The 18,904-nt window shown below is 35.8% G+C and overlaps 1 protein-coding gene across 3 annotated transcripts in view; it reads left to right on the top strand.

Moving 5' to 3' along the window:
* Positions 1-18,904, top strand: part of VRK1 (VRK serine/threonine kinase 1) — a 35,432-nt gene that overhangs the window by 9,832 nt on the left and 6,696 nt on the right. For 2 of the 3 annotated variants that reach the window (XM_033062966.1, XM_033062965.1), the window contains 9 exons: positions 3,220-3,289; positions 3,687-3,774; positions 5,169-5,277; positions 5,413-5,505; positions 6,528-6,660; positions 7,883-8,003; positions 8,866-8,924; positions 9,696-9,874; positions 14,238-14,331. In XM_033062966.1, coding sequence (XP_032918857.1) covers positions 3,220-3,289; positions 3,687-3,774; positions 5,169-5,277; positions 5,413-5,505; positions 6,528-6,660; positions 7,883-8,003; positions 8,866-8,924; positions 9,696-9,874; positions 14,238-14,331 — 946 coding nt within the window. The remainder of the gene's footprint in view (positions 1-3,219; positions 3,290-3,686; positions 3,775-5,168; positions 5,278-5,412; positions 5,506-6,527; positions 6,661-7,882; positions 8,004-8,865; positions 8,925-9,695; positions 9,875-14,237; positions 14,332-18,904) is intronic. The other variant, XM_033062967.1, reaches the window with a different exon arrangement.

The raw sequence follows: 18,904 nt of genomic DNA, 5'->3' as shown, positions 1-18,904 counted from the left end.
ACTATAAGGTTAGGTTAATTTAGAGTAAAATACATTTTGGTTAGTATATGCCTTTAATCTTGGTATTTACATCTGCTGACTAAAGGGAAATTGTACAATACTGGTTTTGATACTGTTCAGATACCCCAAGGTACAGTTTGTCATGACCCTCCCTCTGAAATGTTGTCCCTTGCTGAAAAAAGTAATACTTGCTAAGCAAATGTCAGACTGCCACACTTTCAACATCAACCTGCTGCTGCTGCCTTAGGTGTTTCTGGGCAGGAATTCCATACAGAGCAGGAGCCCCAGCCTGCAGTTATGTGGTGGCAGCCTGTGTTACTGTGTTCAGCCTGTGCTCCTGAGGGTGGGGGTGTCCATTGTGCATCTGTTTTAGAGGCAGGTAACAACAGTAGCTTGACTGGGAGAGGCTTCTAATTACTGGCTCCTGCTGAGTTCAGACTGATCAAGAAACAGGGCACCATTTAACTTCTATGGAAGAATCTGGTTTGACTTGCTGGGAAAAACATCAGATATGCATTACTTTATGCTGTGTGTAATTGCTGTCACCCTCTTTAGCTGAGCTTGAAACCCGTCCATCCTCTTCTCTCCACTTTGGACTCTTAACATAAGAGTAGCCCCAAGTTTTGGGCTGCTCCTATGCTAGATTCACTTTGTTTCAGCATTTTGTAAATACCTCCATTGCCAATATCCCAGATGACTACTCACTTTTAAATTGACTTTCATAATTTTGTCTTTATGGCAATAAAGAGTAGCCCCAGTCTTTGTGCTAGCCTCACAAATGACCCATAACATATTATTCCTCTACAGTCTGGTGTAACACAACTATGGATAAGAGCCTATTTTCTGATGCCTGGGTGGATTCTAGTTTTTCCATCAGCTGAAGCAAAGTGGTTAACAGCTTTGAACAATTATTAGTGTTTAACAAAATATGTGCTTCTATAGTAATGTTCTTCAAATTAAGCTATTAAAGCAGGATGGAAATTGGCTTAGTCTTTGACATATCCTCATAGTATTGATGTCTGAGCAGTATGAAATGAATCACAGTTTTTATGAAGAAAAGAAATGCTTTTTAACATGTGGACCTTTCAGATGTCATTGTTCAGGAGTGGATGCAGGGTTTAATTACACTTCATTACATTGCTGCCTGAAAAAGATCATTAAAACACTACTTGAAGTTTGTTGAGTTTTGACATGTACTCTATAATCTTTCATTATACTATCTTTTTGAATAAGACTTTAATTTCAGTTTTATAAATCATGTATTTAGAATGACCCTGGGCATAAAGCTGTAGAAATTTGTGTTTGCACTCCTTCTCCACTGTTATGGCAAATAGTGGATGCTGTGTAAGCTTTTTTTAGCATCATATATCCATTTATTTATATGTAGGTGGAATTAATGGTATTGTGGGAAAACACCTTCATTATGAACTTAAAGATCTAGTTTATGGTTAAATCATTTATCCATCCTCCAAGTATGAAAATACAGTAGATTTTTCTTTCTGACCAGAGAAATATACACATTTCCAGTATCAAGACATAAATTTTTGTGGATTAATTTATTTATGGATAAATAATGTAAGAATTATTAACACTACTTTTTTTTGCTGTATTTTAGTAGGAAAACAACATTGTTCAAATCTATGTAAATTAAATGAAAATTATATATGGGAATTTATATTCTAATAAGTTAGGGTATTAATAGATAATGCTGCCCAGGATCAGGTGAGTAGGTCAAGTAGTGTGTGTTACAGGTAACTGTAATCGAAGAATTAATCTATTTAACCCTTGTCCTCTGCATATGTAATCTCTGTATTGCTAATTTGTTGTCCACTGTGGATGAATAAACTAACTGTGAAGGTAAACATGCAGGTACCAAAGTTGGTCTGTCTTTGGTTTCGGTTTTTTTCTGGCTCCTCCTCACAGGGAGAGGCCAGAAAGCTGTCTTGGCTGCACTGTTTATCAGGGCTGTGCTGCTGGAGAAAGTGAGGTGGAGACAGGCAGTAGCTTTGTAATCAAGTGCCCAGGCCTAGGAGTGGTGCCCAGGCTGGAGTATCTGGTTCCAGCCGAGCCTCCGAGCCTGCGCATCAGAGCGCAGCAAAGCTCAGGGGCGCTTTGGGCTCTGCATTGCTCCAGTGGGCTTGGACAGCACTGAGCCTCTCTTAGCTCAGTGCTGCACTCTGGCCTGGAGCACTTTGCTGGATTGCTACATCTGCGTTTTAAAGTTAAAATTAAACTAATTTAAGATTGATGTGTGTCTAATATCACATTATATTATTCTTGAGGTTCTTTGCTAATAATTGCATACGTTTGTTATTTTTTAAGTGTAGGATATTCTGAACAGGTACTTTCACAGAGTTAGAATGAATTTGGATATATATGAGTAACTACACAAAAATATATTGATTAAGCTCATCTCAAAATCAATTACTCAAAAATTACAAGAATTGAGATAATTTTATTTTTCTTTTTTCTTTACCAAGTTTTGGAAATGTAGAATCAAGATACTCGTCCATCTGCTGATCTTGCAGTATTTCAAATCTTTGGTGTTTTCATATCTATTTCTCTCTTGAACTTTATTTGTAATACACAGTTCCCATAGATTTCTCCCTTGAAAATGTAACTGCAATGTATTAAATACAAGTTAGACTTTGAAGTCAAAATAGCAAAATAGGTGTAGCTCTTATAATTTAGAGAAATTTTTAAATCCTCTGTTATTTTTATCTTGGTCAACTACTGTATGGAGGGAACAAAATGCTTTATGTTCAATAAGAATTTAACTTTTGTAAAGATTTTTTTTCATTGAATCATTTCAGGTGTTATTTTAAAATCAGTAAAAGCTACTACAACTGATACAATCCAGCTGTAATCTAGAGAATCTGAGATTACGTTGTTTAATGTTCTCTGCTAAACTTCTGCCAATAACTGTTACTATTTCTATACTTTCTTTTTATTATATTTACATTTATTATCAGTTAATTTCTTATTCTTCAGTCTTTTCTGTGGGACAGTATTTTTTGATACCCTTAATGTCAAGTAATTTATAATAAAAATAGCTCTTAGAGCTAAATTTCTTTTATAATAAGAAGATATTCTATTGAGTTTATCTGCATCAGGTAGAGCATTTGAGGGAGAATGTTTTTTATGGGGTGAATGCTTCAGCTTTAAATAATTATTAGGCGTTAAACAGCAGTTTTTAATTAATTTTAAATTGTCTTAAAGGAACCCAGCCAGAATGGACCTCTTTTTACTGAGTTAAAGTTCTACATGCGAGCTGCTAAGCCAGATGAAAGTAAGCAGTCTATTAAAATGTTTTTAATGAACTACAAGCATTTATGGAAATAGAGCCTGTAGAAGTAAAGTAAGATTGAACTTTGAGAATCTCTTTAGGTAATTTTCAAAATTATGTTTAAATTATTGAAATTGAATTCAGATATATAGTAAATTGGAGGGTTTTGGTAAGAAGTTCTTTGTAGTTCTGTTGGTAGTATTGTCTACATTTAAACTTGAGTTGCATCTCTGGCCCTACAATGGATATGTGGTTAACTTTCTTGTATACTTTGCATATACATTTCCATGAAATAAGCAGCTCACAGGTATGCAAAAACTGTAATCAATGCGACTACTCCCTTTTTATGTAAGTCTCTACTCATGCAAATTCATGAACTTGAATTTATTTGTATTTTCAGTTCAGAAGTGGACTAAGTCCCATAAACTGAAATATTTAGGTGTACCAAGATATTGGGGTTCTGGCTTGCATGAAAGAAATGGAAACAGGTGAATATATCTTTTGTTGACATATACGGGAATTTATTTAATCCACAATAATTATCTCTTTTAGCCTAAGTTACTTTATAAGGTGTATTTTCTGCTTATTTTCATATTGTTCACTTCTGCTACAAATTTTCATGTGCATGGCAAGGCCATGTTTAGGGACTGTATGAATAGAAACATTTTGTCTGTATTCTGTTTGTTACTCCTATTTGTTTTTGTTAGTCTTTATAATTGAGATTTTGTGAACATTGCTGTAAAACCATTATGCTATTTATGTATATGTGGTTTAGAAGCTTTTTATGTTTTAATTAAAAGAGAGTAAATTTCTAATGTTCAAGTCCTGGAATAATATAACTAAAGTTTTTCTTGTGTGCACTTAAAGAATATTTTCACTCACAAATATTAAGGACTTAGTGCTCTCTCAAATCTGTTCCATTTTCCCTAGGGGTGGGGCTTTTTCTGTCTTAATCTGTGAGCTAGAATAATTGCTAGTCTCATGTTAAATTTGATTTAAGTCTAGAGATAGTTTTTAGTGTTGTTCCATGCCAGGAAAGGTTTTTGTTACTTGATCTTTAATGTTAGTGCTTGCTTATGTAATAGTCCTTGCTTCCAAACAGCTGTGCTGCAAAGGAGTTTTAGTAGTTCTCTGGCAGCTTACAGTAGGTCAGGCTTTTTTGTGTGGCTCACTATATAGGGCAGTTGGTGTTAGATGCCTTAGGATGTCAGAAATATCAGTGTTTCAGTAGGTCCTCAACTGTAAAACTAACCTAATGTCAAAACAGCATTCATTTTGAGAGCAAAACTTAATGTAGCATTTTTCTATCTTTCAAATAAAAGTGAATTTGCATTCAGTGTTAAGTGCAATAGTTTATTTAATATAGCCACTATGAACTCTTATAATTCTAGAAACAATTTGTCTATAGCAATGACTATCAGAACACCTCTGGCAAGTGATAGATTTTTATTGTTAACAATAGGTCAAAAAAGTTTGCAATAGATTTCAGCAAGGGAATGTTGTAAGTGAACATGTTAAATCACTTAGCCATTTATAAAAACTAAGAAATGTATTTTTGTAAGTGGACGATGCTTGGTTTTACCTATAGTGAGTTACAATGGGGATGTTTTCCTCTGTGAGTGCTTGTTATTTTGTTACGTAACTAGAATAAAGAGCAGTTCTTTTGATGGATGAGCATTTGAGTAGCTGATGTAAAAAAGGTAAGAATTTATATACAGCATTAAAAAACGCTGTATTTTAGGTATTTCCCACAGTTTCTTTTGAGAGAGATGTATTCAATCACTAGTTAGTATGGTTAACACACAGATAAAATACTTTCCCTGAGTACAATCCCGTAACTTTGCTGGTTTTTGGCTTTTATGTTTTTTTTCCTTGAATTTAGCTACCGATTTATGATAATGGACAGATTTGGCAGGGATCTTCAGAAGATGTATGAAGAGAATGCAAAGCAATTTTCCCATAAAACTGTACTACAGTTAGGCCTGAGAATAGTAAGTTTAAAAAATACATTTTATTTTCTAAATCTGTCTTCCCTCTGTAAATGTCTCAGTCCCACTCAGTGCCGAGTCCAGGTCCTCTGGTGGGCAGACCTGGGTACTGCATTTACATGACTTTTGTTTTGTTAGCTTGATATTCTGGAATATGTCCATGAGCATGAATATGTGCATGGAGACATCAAGGCTGCAAACCTCCTTCTGAGTTACAAGAACCCTAATCAGGTATTTATAATGCATTTTACTCCTCACATTTTAAACCTTCTGTTTGACAACAATGAAAGTGCTTTGAACCTGTGAAATCTAGCAGAAGCTCATTTTTAAGAATGTATATGGTAACATTATTTCTGCTTGACATTTATATCTAGTTAATATTCTGCGATTTTTTTAATGCATTTTGCTGGACAGTTATCAATTGACTATTTGGCCTAAATAGTATTCTAGAGAAATTCTTGAGAGATTAAAAAAAATTGACTCACAAATAGGTATTTTCAGGTGGAAGCCTAAAATTATATAGCACACTGGTAAATTATGTTTGCCTGTCTGCATTGTTACCTCTTTGCTTTGTTCAAGAAATCCATCAGATAAGTGTTATGTTACTTGGAAAAATTGGTCTTTAAAATGTTGATTGTTCCACTTGATTTACGGAAGTCTTTCATTTTTCTGCATTTTTAGCTCTCTTCACTGTTCAAACAATGCGTATTAGAGTTTCAAATTATGTATTCGTTCTTGCCCAAATGTTTTAGCTCGTGAAAGATGTGAAATATTAAGTAATTTCAGTTCTCTTAAAGTAACTGTGTAGTTAGTGAGAAGTAGTAGTATGTAGTATTGTTTGAATGGATCAACTGACTTTAAAGAGGGTAGCATAATGAGTGTATTTATAACTCTATGGACATTACTTGGTTTTTTTGATGTTACTTGTTTTTTTTGATGTTACTTCGTTTTTTTTTTCTTTTTTAAAATCTGATTTTACTGGTAATAACTATTGTATGGCACTTGCCTTCTGCAGCAGCAAGAAGTAACTTTCAGATCAGACTGCTTTATGGCAAATAAAACCTAACTGGCATATTGTTTTCAAATCAGGTGTTAAGATTAATAAAGTACTGAGAGTCATTCAGAGTTGAACAACTCACTATTCTTAATACTTTCAAAGAAATTATGAGAATGGTTTGGAGTTGCATTTATTAGTTGTGGATTTTTTGTATTTATAGTTCTTTAACCTTAGAATGCTTTGTGGAAATTGCTAGGTGTACTTGGTGGATTACGGACTTGCCTACCGATACTGTCCTGAAGGCGTTCACAAAGCATATAAAGAAGACCCTAAAAGGTGCCATGATGGAACTATTGAATATACCAGTATTGATGCACACAAGGGTGTGGGTAAGGATGTAAAACTCAGCAATAGGCATTTTCATATCCTTTTTTATAAATAAAAGACCTAACAAAACTCAGTGCAACAAATAAACAGTTTTCAGGTTTCTCATTCTAAAAAAAAAAAAAAAAATTTTTTTCCTTTTTTCTTTTTTTTTTCTTTTTGTTCTTCATGTGCTATGCTGGTGTTTTCCTTTTTTTTCTATTTACTAACTTTTACTAATTGGACTTGTAATCTAACTTTCTTAAGATCTCCTTAATTTATAAAGATAAGAGGTTCAGCATATTGCTTTTTATTAACCAAGTAGAAATGGAATAGTGCTTGTGAGATTTTGAGTCCTGGTTTTAGGAGAAAAATAGCTGTTACCAATATGAAAATATTTTTCAATTTAACTCAAAAACTTTCATTTTATTAATTAATTATGCCTATTGTTGCTGAACATCAAAAAGCAAGAAGTGAGAAAAGGTTGAATTTGTAAAGGACAAGTTTATCTGATTAATTGTTAGGGATTTATAGTGAATATCAGCTTTATTTTCTTAATTCTTAAATTTGCTTTATTACCATAAGAGTATTTTCTGCAAAAATAACAGTTGTTGAAAAGTTTATTTACTTGAGGGTACTTAAAGCTAAAGATAACCAAAGACAACTTGATCTGCCAGTTTATACTAGTGTAGTCTGTGGTCACTATACATGTGAATTGTTTTGGTGGGGTTTTCTTTTTGGTTGCTTATTTCTAGGTGGGGTTTTTTTGTGAAGACTTGGGGGTCTGATCTCATACTGTCCTTTGTTTAGTTTTCAGGTCACATAAAATAATTCAGCATTGTAGAATATTTTTGGGGGAGGTGGGATTTCAGCGCTTTTACCTTTTTGTAGACGAAGGGAAGTGAAAACTATTTTGAACAGAAAGTCAATCACATCACTAACTTGTTCTATTTTTTCCACAACCCTACTACTTAAAAAGCTTCCCAAATTGGGATAACTGCAGCTTGTCATGTCTTTGAATGGGAGAGATTGATAAAAGACTTGAAAATGAAGTGATCCCTCCAGGTGTAGGAACAATATTTTTTCCTTCACAGCTTTCATGCTAAAATAAAGACATAACAGATACAGTAGTGTTACATTGTTAGCATTGTCTTAATATATTTAAAAAATTTTACTGTTGTTAAACTCTGTGTGCTTTATTAGCTGATGCTATGGTTGGGGTTTTTTTGTGTGTACATATATGTTTAGCACCATCGAGACGTGGTGATCTGGAGATTTTGGGCTACTGTATGGTTCATTGGCTTAGTGGCCATCTACCATGGGAAGATAATTTGAAAGATCCAAATTTTGTCAGAGACTCAAAAATCAGGTGAGAAACTATTTGTTTTCATTCTCTTTTGAAGGTGAAAATGTCTTTCTGTAGAAATGCTTTGAACTTTCAGTGTGTTCCATTTCGGTGAGTAGCTATTGTTTTGTGAACCCCCCATTTTCCTTTCATGTCTGACATATCCTTGACTTGTAATTAAACTTCCCTCTTACTGTTCTGCTGTCTTCTTTTGCATATATGAGATGTTTATTTTTCCACTGCAATATTGGCACTTTAGAATTGCCATGGTGAAGCCAAAAGCACTCTTAGCAGGATGCAGGTTACCATCAGTCATGCTTTACAGGAAGAGAAGTGTGGAGTGTGAGTCTCTTTAACACCATGCTCTGATGCATGTGGCAGAAATGAAGGCTAAAGGGGAATCTTAAATGTCTTTGTGCATCATTCTAGCTAGAGCACTACCGTTACAGGATTTAAAAATTATTTTTCATTTTGTCCCTCAGCCTCAATGTCAACAAGCCTTTGTCTTCCCCTCAGCCCAGATCAACCTTCTCTTGTCACATATTTAATATGAAGAGAGCTGTCCCAGTGCAACAGTTTCTGTCTCATTAACAAGTATTTGTTATTTGGCTTCCTTAGCATTGGTATATGAGGATTAAAAATGGACCAGTTCCTTTTCTTCAGTCTTCTGCTTGCTTTTAAAAATCAAAAACTGTTTCAGATGACCTATCTGGCCCGTAGATTCACAAATGTGCTGCACACCTAGAAATGACTTCACTAAGTCATACCAGAGGTTTATTTCTTGTATCTGACAGTGGCCCAAACTGGGTACTTAAAAAGTTTATCAGAATAGGACAAGATTGGAAATTCAAAAGAAACTGTAGTTTTGGCTAATTTTGTTTTTCAGATGTAGAGATAATATTTCCATTTTGATGGACAAATGCTTTCCTGGGAAAAATAAACCAGGTAAGAGGAGCTATTTTAAAATACTTGTTTATTGAAATTTTGACCTATTATAATTTTTCCTTTCAATCAGGAACAGCAAAGTGGCATAAATTAGATTGCTGCTTAAGAGAAGTCTAAACTCTTCATTTTGTAAATTGATTTTTCACGACTGAATTTTAGATATGTAAATTTAAGAAGTAATGCAAACTTGAAGTATAGGTTGTTCCTGTTTGGCAGAGGAGATTTGCTGAGTGCATTTTTTTTTTAAACTGACTCTATTAGAAATGCACTTTTTTTGGATCTTAATATTTAGTTATTTCCAGCTATTGCTGGTGACTGGAAGAGTTTTATCATTCAAGTGTGACTTGTTTGTTTTTTCAGTGGTCTAATGTTTCTTGTATTGTTTAGTATCTGTTTCAGTCTTGAACTGATGAAGTTCTAAGACAACATTGAATTTCCTGTTCCACATTCTTAGACGTAGGCATAAGAAATACCATGTAAATAAGCATTCACTGGTGACAATTGGCCCATTAGATTTTTTTACGACTGACTGTTTTCTTCATTGCAATAAACATATGAAAAACAGTGATGCTGTCATCATTGGGTAATGAACCTTGGTATAATTTTTTTACTAAAACGTGTAGTAGTAAAGACATAATTATTATGAATTTATAAATAACCATTTCAAAAATAGCATAAGTAGTGCATGCATAATTTCTGTCTCTTTTGTAGTAAGAGTGAATGATTAAAATGTTTTCAAATAGAAATTAATTGGAGGTGCCATTTCTTTAGATGAATTAACCAAATATATGGAAAAGGTGAAACTGCTCAGCTATGAAGAGAAGCCTGTTTATCAGCATTTCCGAGAAATACTTCTGCAAGGTCTCAAGGCCATTGGACAAAAAGATGATGGCGTGCTTGACTTTGGCTCAACAGAGAATGGAGACTTTCAAAGAAATCCTGTGCAAAAGGTTTTACTACAAAAATTCATGTCATTTTTTATTGCACTTTGTTGAGCTAAGTAAGAGTTAGTGGTGTTGGAAGCAAGTGTCGTAACTTACTCCAGTAGTAAAGGAAAGCCTGGCAGAGGCGGGGCCAGCAGTGTGGGGGGCGGGCGGACTGAGCCTGAGCCAGCAGGGCGGGGGAGCCTGGGAGAACTGGGGCTAGCAGTGCAGGGGAGCATGGCAGAAGCAGGAAGCCCGGTGGGTGGGGCTGCCTGCAGCGGGAAGCCCAGCAGAATCGGGGGCCTGCAGTGCCGGCCAGGGCGAGCAAACGCGGCAGTGGTGCAGACGGAGGGGGTGGCCGGTGAGCCTGGCAGCGGCGGCGGCAGCTGCCCCGCCGGCAGGGCGAGCAAACGCAGCAGCGGGGCGGTGCTGACGGGAGAGGGGGGCCAGTGAGCCCGGCGGCGGCTGCAGCACCACCCGGCCGGCCCCGCCGAGCCGTGGCGCTGAGCTGGGCCACCCGGCCCCGTCGGCAGCCATGAGCGGGCCAAGCCTTCCTGGCCCCGCCCCGAGCCAGTAAACCCCGCTATGCCGCGATCCTGTTACTAATTGGCCAATTTGTGAAAGCTGCGATTAAATAGTGATATGTTTAAGTCCTAGTTGCACACATCTAATTCAACTTAACTAATGGTTAATAAAACTTAATACAGAATGATGTTTATAGAGGCAGTTTCATAGTGGACCGTACCTTGGATAACAAAATTTGTATACTTAGATATAATGACATTTGAGCAGGTGCACAGTTGGTTAATTTACTTATTTCTTTAAATTGGTAAAACACCAGGTGGATCAGAGTACATCTAAGATTAGTCTAGTTTTTGTTTCATATTAGTTTCCTTTCCATGACTAGTTAGTAGCTTAGTTTTAAGTATACATCTTTATGCCAAGTATTTGATTCTGGAATTCATGTCTTGATTTCACTGTGATCTAATATGTTATTTTTGAGTCTTAACTATATTGGTAGGCTAGGGGTATTTTCTTTTTTGTATTTAAGAAACCTTGAACTCTGGACTTGAATTCCAATTTGAATATGGCATTAAGGACTTTTGAAGTTTTAGGGGAAATGTATGTTAAAACAGCTTATACCCATAAAAAAGTGGTCACATAAGGGGACAGTAATTATCATCTTCTACTTCAAGCCGCATTTATTACTTCTTTACTTTTCTTAGTAGCAGGTGGACAGTTTATTGGTTCCTTTAGCATGAACCCGAACTGAGAATTATAATACAGGATAATAGTACAAGTACATTGCCTGCCTACTGACATGATCAGCAGAGTGTTAAAGACGAGGAAAAAGTAGGAAAAAAACCTGTAAGATTCTAAAGTCTTCTGGAGGTGTATGTTCAGCTTTCCTTAGATCTGTTTAGTGAATAGTATTTTGGCTAAAATCATACAGCTGTGGTCTCTATACTGACATTTTCTGGTGAACTGAGTGTAAAGGTCCCTCCAAAAGAAGAGTTTGATAGTGTAAGTTCTGTTCCCTTTGTGGTTTGATATGGCTTGAGATCTGTATTTGGGGGAAAAATGATGTCTTTAATGGTTGGCTGGTTTCTTTGCTGAGTGAGTTGGCCTGCTGCAGAGCCAACATCTGTGACCTTTAATGTCCTTGTCCAGCAGAGATGTCTGGTGCACATTTTTAATGGAATAAAAACTTTAAAAATCTTGGTTTTTTAGCCTATATCAGTCAAAACCATTCCCAAAGGGTGAGATAATTCTTTTCTATAGATTCTTACCTTGTGACATTAAATAGAAGTAGGCCTTTTCATTGGGTTTCTTTCTTATGTATACTTTGAGAACCTTATGCATGATCAGCTTACTCAGTTGTCACAAATATGAAGATAAAACAAGGAGAGCTACTGGCCCACTTGAGTAAGTGTTTTCAACTGTCTGCTTCATATTTCAGTGGACTTGATGCTTCATTGTGCCAACTGCTAGAGAATCGGGACAGAGTAAGATCAATGGACGTCATAACCTTACTTTTGACCAAACACAAGGACAGATGACTCTTCCTTCTATGTTGTAGGCCTTGTAGCAGCTGCAGTATGTGCTAGGGTAGAAGATGACTTAGTGTTTTCAAGATAAGCTGCAAATTCCAAACTTCATTAAAAACTACTGTCCGTAATGATAATTTACATTTTACCTTGGAAAGCCAGGATCTTCTATCATGTGCTGAATTTTGTTTGGCATGCTTAATGTCTAATTTGAAAAGGAAAAATGCAGTCTGGCATCCACCCTTGAGAAGATTGTGACCTCTAACAAAAAATATCTTTGACATTTTGGCTTTACTGATCTTTTAATCACAGCAGGTCTTAATACACCTATTCTTGATTTCTTTTGGTGCAATCTACCATAGTATTTTTTTTTAAATGGTGTTATTTGACATTCTGAAGTTACGCTGTTTCATAGCTAGGAGATAATATTTCTAGCTTCTATATAAATATGTTCTTATAATGTGGGATTCTCCTGTTCTAACAGCTGATTGAGCCATGGTGGGCATTATATGTTACATATAAGCAAGGTTGTTCTGGAATCTCAGTCGTTCTCCAGTATTGGTATCTGGATAAAAATCATAGATGTCTGCTGTATTAAAAGTTAGCATTTTGTTTTCTATAGCATGGCTCAGGTTTCCCCAGATGTATATGAAACATAATCCATAGCTATGCTTGAGGTTTTTCCTTTTGTTTGTTTTTTTTTCTGTATAGTAAACATGCTAGTTTGTGAGCATGTTATTCTCTAGTAGTTCTAGACAAACATGAAGCTAGCAGTACTATGTATTGAAGGAAGTATTTCAAGCTCTTGACTAAATTATTTAGAGCAAGGACCAGATTTTACTGTTCAGTGCTGAAGAGTGGCTGGGAAATATTGGGAGTAAAGTAGCCTGGAAAAATACAGATCTTAGTGATTTGTGGTTCCTTCTAATGTTCAGGTTCAGATGTGCAGGTGTTGCTTTTGTCAGATGAATGCTGCCTGATTTCTACTGCTATGTAATTTACCTGCATCAAGATTAAGAAACCACTTTTTAGTAAATAAGCTTGGAAACAAGATAAATGTATTTCGCTTTTGTGTAATATGTATTGAATATCTGTTTTTCTGATGAGCATTTAAAATGTTTCCTAGTACAATTGGGTGGAATGCATTATCTCTCGTATAAAAGCAGTACAGCGCTGAAATAGTCCTCCTTAATTTTGGTCAGAATGAACAAAAGTGTCTGTGTTTATTCCTGCCTAATGCATCACAAATCTGCTGACATGCTAACCTTGGAGTCTTGGCTGGCGGTAATCAGGCCTGTGCACCGGCAGGAAAGATGTACCTAATGCACTCCATCAGTGCAGTTTGCATATGGAAGTTCTCACAGGGGAGCTGCCCTGTGCCAGCTGAGGGTTACCTGCCCACTGCAGTTATTGTATGTAATTATCGAACCAATCTGTTCAGCCCAGCAGGGTTTAGATGGTAATCATGAAGCAACACTTTGGAAAGGAAAGATGTAATGCACTCTCCCCTTCTCCCGTGAGCTGTGTGAAGTTGTAGCCACTTTTAAAGCTGTATTAGTAAAGCTCTAGTGTCACACAATTAAAAAATAAATAAAGAAAAATGAAAGGTAAAACTCCTCCAGTGTTCAGTGCTTTTCATGTATGCCTGATGCAGGTCAGTTCATCTTTTGCAAAAATCATGGCTTCAAAACAATAATTTTCCATAACTACTTCAGGAATACTTTGCAATAGTAAGATTATTTGTAATACACAGATGATAAGAGTTCTATCCATTTAGAAATTTTAAGATAATGTACCTTCAATGGAGTTCAGATTTTCCAAATACCTCTCTTTGGAAACAGAACCTATGTTTATTATTTAAAAAAAAAAAATGCTGTCAGTGAGTATTAGCTGCTTTTAAGCTGTGCAAAGAAAGCCTTTAGAAGCAATGATGCAGATAAACTTGAGTTTTAATGTGGCGTAATTTTTTTAGAAAAACCCAATTAATATGAACTTGGGATAAAATGTTTTCATGTGTTCTTTAAGTTTTTCAGATTGCTCCTTTTGTAACATTTATTCAGTGTAAGTTATAAAACCCTCCAGGTTATGATCACAACACCTCATGTTTTCCTACATCAAAATTTCAACAACTAAAGTGATCTGCAGATTGGGGAACTGTTGTTTTAAATTGTGTATGACTCAGTACCAGTATTCTTGTGTTAATACAGGAATAAATTTTCTCTATGACTGGAGACAGTATATAATATAAAAAAAAGGGAATACCTTTGAGAATATTGTCTACTATACACAATCTTTTCTGCTCTTGAGTTCAACTGCTATTTTTTGTTATTTTTATTTTCCAGAAGAAGCGAAAGGCAGCAGCTGCTGCCAGTGAGAGCGCTGAGGTGGAAATAGAAGATACCGGAAGTCCAAAAAAAAAGAAAGCTGCTACTTCTAGTAAGTCAAAAGATTGTTCTGACAGTCACATGTAATGGTGTGGCAGGATACCTTGGCTAAAGTCCAGACCCCCACACAGCCACTCACTGCCATTCTCTTGGGACAGGAGGAGAAAATAAGATGAGAAAACCTATGAATTAAACCAAAGATGAGGAAATCTATTACTGTTTACTGTTTTGGGCAAACCAGACTCAACTTGGGGAAAATAAATGTAATATATTGCAAATTTAATACGAATTTGTATAAAGACAAACATTAAAACAGCACCTTTCTTTCCCCTTCCTCCAAGCTCAACCTAGTTACTTCACCCTAAAATCTAACACTTTTCTTGTTCAGTGCGGGGGTCCTGGAGGGTGCTGTGGTCTGTGCTGCTCCTTCATCCTTATATTTTCCCCCTGCTCCAGTATAGGCTCTCTCTTTTGAGTTGTAGTCTTTCAAGGAAAAAAAAAAAAGTGGCTCAGTTTTTTCAGGAAATAGCCATTTTCTCCAGGTTGGGCTGTCGCATGAATTCCAGGGGATATGTCCTCCATTCTGGGTCCTTCCTGAGCTACAGGGAATATGTGCTCTGGTGCAATGGAGTACCACTTCCACCTCTGACTTTGGTGTTCTGTCTACTGTTTCCCACTCTTCTCCCTGCACTGCTTCTCCCTTTCTACCTGTCCAGTTATTTTTTTTGTCCCTTTTTAAATCTTTCCACAGAGGTGCTGCAAACAAATTTGGCTCAGCTTTGGCCTACAGTGAGTTTATTTTGAAGCTTTGGCCTACAGTGGGTTTGTACTGGAGCCAGCTGGAAGGGACTGTCAGGCACAGGAGAGCAGCTGGCCTCCCCACAGAGGCTAACCCTGGAGCTGACCTCAGCTTACCAAAACCCAACCACATGGCCATAAAATACCCAATAGAACCTTTAGCAGTTCAACTGCTTTTGGTCTTTTGCAATCTCTTTTTAGATTAACTTTATTTAATAAAATTAAAATATTTCAACTTTCTATGTAAGAAAGGATTATGCTCCAATTAAGTGGTGCCCAAAGCTGGTGCAATTGCTAGGTGCTAAAAGTTGGTGGCTGAACCCTGTTCATTTCCCATCGTTCATTCTCTTCTCGTTCTCATTTTTGTCCTCCTGTCTTGTCCAGTTCACTGTTGGAACATGCTGACTCCTCAGGATTCCTCTTCACAGAGTGTTGAAGCCAAGGGCTAACAGCAGCAGCTTCAAGGAAAGGATTAGCTATAAGGATAGAAAATGCTGAAGCTATTATTTCAGTATAATTTGGCATAGTTTCAGTGCAGTATGGAAAAAGTCATGGACTAGATAAAGTAGGATTATTGAAAATCCAATGTGAGAAATCTGCAGTAGATGTGTATAGGGTAAGCTGGTGGTAAGTGTCCAGCCAAACTGCCTTATGGATCTGGTCTTGTAATGCCTTTTATGTAAATGTGAACTGAATTCAAGTAATAGCAAGTTAATTTTTCCTAAATAATTTTTGATTTATAATTTTAAGTAAAATGCCAGATGTTGTCTGTGGTCCAATAGTCTAAAAATAATAAAGCAGTAAGACTTTAAGTCTACCCCAAAACAAATCTCCTTGTTTAAAAACTGATTTGATGAACGAGTATTGCAGTATGGGAAATTGTAACCTTTCAAAAACAGTAATAATACTGGTGAGTTCTGGATTTACTCTGGTGTGCTTAAACTGTACAGCACTGAAAGTACAAGGAACAAAGCTAATGTTACTCCAGGAGGTGACTCTGCTTTAGTCATTTTCAAGCTTTTTTGAATGCCTATTTACTTTATGACTTCAATTTATTATAAATTCTCTAGTCTGTCAGTAGCTGAAAAAGTGTTAATTGGATTATGCTTTCTTTTAAAGCAATAAAATTATTTTATATGATGCTGACACACTTTAGCATTTTAGATATAATTTAAGACTTTCAAACAAAATTATTATATATGTATATATATATTCTGGTTGTGGTTTGGTAGACATGTGCAGAACATACTTTCTTTTCTTATAATATATTATGCTACTTTTTCCTGGGATTGTAAATTGAAATTCTTGTAGAAGGAGATGGAAAAGAACTTGGAAGAATTGCATTCCAGGGTGGTAACATCAGCTTTTTGTAAACAAGGAGTTGTTTACAGACTAAGTTAAGGTGTTTGGGAGGCTGTATAGATTTTCAACATAAGCTTAAAAGAGAAAACTTCCTCTTACTAGTTCAATAGAGTTACAGATGAAATTGTTCTAATTTCACCTTTTTACACTACTCAGTTTAATGAATAATACCAAGTAGAGTATTTTAAATGCTTTCAGGTGAAATGTGATACATATACTTATTCATTTGTTCTCTCCAAATTTGGAATTAAAAACTTTACCAAACTATTACATGATTCATAAATCTGATTTGAAGGAAAGGGCAACTGTTTCATAATCATTACTGATTCTGATGCTTTTATAGTTTGAAAAGGGTTGATTATAGAAATACTTAAAACTGTGTTTTCAAATCTGACTAGGTTTTGTGTTAGCATGGACTTGTTTCTCCATTAAATGATTTTTCCTATAACTAAAAAAAAAAAAAAAAAAAAAATCCTGAAGTTCAGTAAAATGGATATTTTCTTGATACTCTTGTACAATTTGGAGTCATACAGGAATGCTTTAAAAGTTGTTGAAATTCTATTTTATTGCTTTCTAAGATGCATAAATATGTTGAAATGGTGGTTGCTCTTCAGGTATTCAAACATCTCATAAGTGTTTGAACAGAAAGCAGTGGCAAGAAGAGCTGTGCAGCCTCCTACTTGTTCAGCTCATCAGCATTAACCACATCTGACTGTGCAGTTTGTCTTGTCCAGTCCAAAAGATTAGTTGTCCCCAAAAGATCCTGATCAGCTGTGTGGCATTTTGAGTACCCTGAGGTGTTCAGTGGCTGTAGGACGTCTGCCAGTATTGAAATCTGCTGGGGCTGGGGAGCTCCCAGACTTGTAGGAAGAGGAAGAAAGAATGGCACTGAGAAAGGGCAGTCATCTGGAAATTCTTGCTTCTGCTGTCAGCTGCCCTTGGTTGTTCTCTGTGCAAGTGTGGCTACATCAGATGAGGTCGTTAAAGGCCTTTCCTTCCAATCCTGTCAGCCATCAGTGTTTCTAGAGCAGTCAAGTGACTATTTGGAAAGAGAATTTCAGAAAGCCCTTGAGAAACAAGCTGTGTTGGACTTTCAAAATATGTTGAATGAAATTTGGTGAAATTCTTAATTGTATTTTTTGCTTATATTAGCATGTATCAACTTTTTTTCCTGACATAACAAACCCATGGGCTTTCCTGAAAAGGGGAATTTTGCAAGGTATCCTTTATAAAGTAGTATGGATGATGTTGAAGTACTATATTAGCCAATCTATCTCCACCAGGAAAAAATCTGTCAGAAGAGATGATTTCTATTTAACTGAGAAGCTTTTTCCCCCTCTGTCACAGCTCCATTTTCAGTGTTAGCTGACCTTCACATACAGTAGTAAAATGTAGAGGCTTATAAATGATGATATTGTTAAACAGAATACCAAACTTTGGCATACACTGTACATATCCACCAATGCTCATGCAGAGGTGCTAGTGCATAATATAATAGGATTAATATGCTTATTTTTGATCAGCTTGGTGAAGTAGGCAGATAGTACAAGCATCCTCAGTGAAAATCTTAGAAAAACTGGAAAAAACAAGAGTTTCATGAGAATTTGTGAATAATCTAGGTTCAGTTCAAAGCTACAATAGAAATAAAACAACTACCCTGGTGGGTATTTTTAAATCTCAGGGTTGATGAAGATTAGATTAGAGCAATATAGAATTTTTTTTAGACTAGCATTTTTTCTGTTCTGAATTTTTAAGACTGTTTTGGGGTTTATTAATTAGGACATAGAAAAACACTAAAATAGATACAACAGTGAAAGTACTATATTTTTAAATATACTTTTAAAATAGTCAATACTACTAAGGGTAGGAATTCTTCAGGTCTTATTGCTGGATATCATCTACCATGTTGAGGCCTTAACAGAGGTCTTTGATTACTCTTGCAATATAAATAAAGAACTATGTGAACAAGCTCCAATATGAAAACAGTCTTACTGATGGGATTGGTTAGAAGAACATTCCAAAATGGTGGGTTTATATTATTTCTCTATTAATAGGTACTTAGCTTTATGTTTATTTACCTTGCATGACTTTGCTTAAATCAGTATCTGGGTTATTGTCTTAAGTATTTTTTTCTTTATTCAAGTAAGATTTTTTTACTTAATGATCCATTTAAGTGCATTTTTGCATTTAGAGAATTATTGGCCTTGTCACCAAAGCTTTAGGACAAAGCAAATAATGCTTTTTTATGGTGTTTTTTATGATGCAGCTTGTTACTTGTCTCTACCAATGCCCACATTATAGGTAATTTTCTTTTTAGTCTCTCTTATCTTGTACCCTGAAGACCTTATTTACTGTGAAACCTGTGCTGCACCTATAGTTCTAATTGTGTAATGCTTCTCTTCCTTCTTGTGGAGGATTTGGTATTTTCTACTCTGTTACAGAGTACAGGAGGAAGTAGATACAAG

Source organism: Catharus ustulatus, chromosome 6, assembly GCF_009819885.2.
Source record: "Catharus ustulatus isolate bCatUst1 chromosome 6, bCatUst1.pri.v2, whole genome shotgun sequence".
NCBI lineage: Eukaryota > Metazoa > Chordata > Aves > Passeriformes > Turdidae > Catharus > Catharus ustulatus.
Note: the sequence above shows the minus strand (reverse complement) of the source record. Positions and strands in the feature narration are given on the sequence as shown.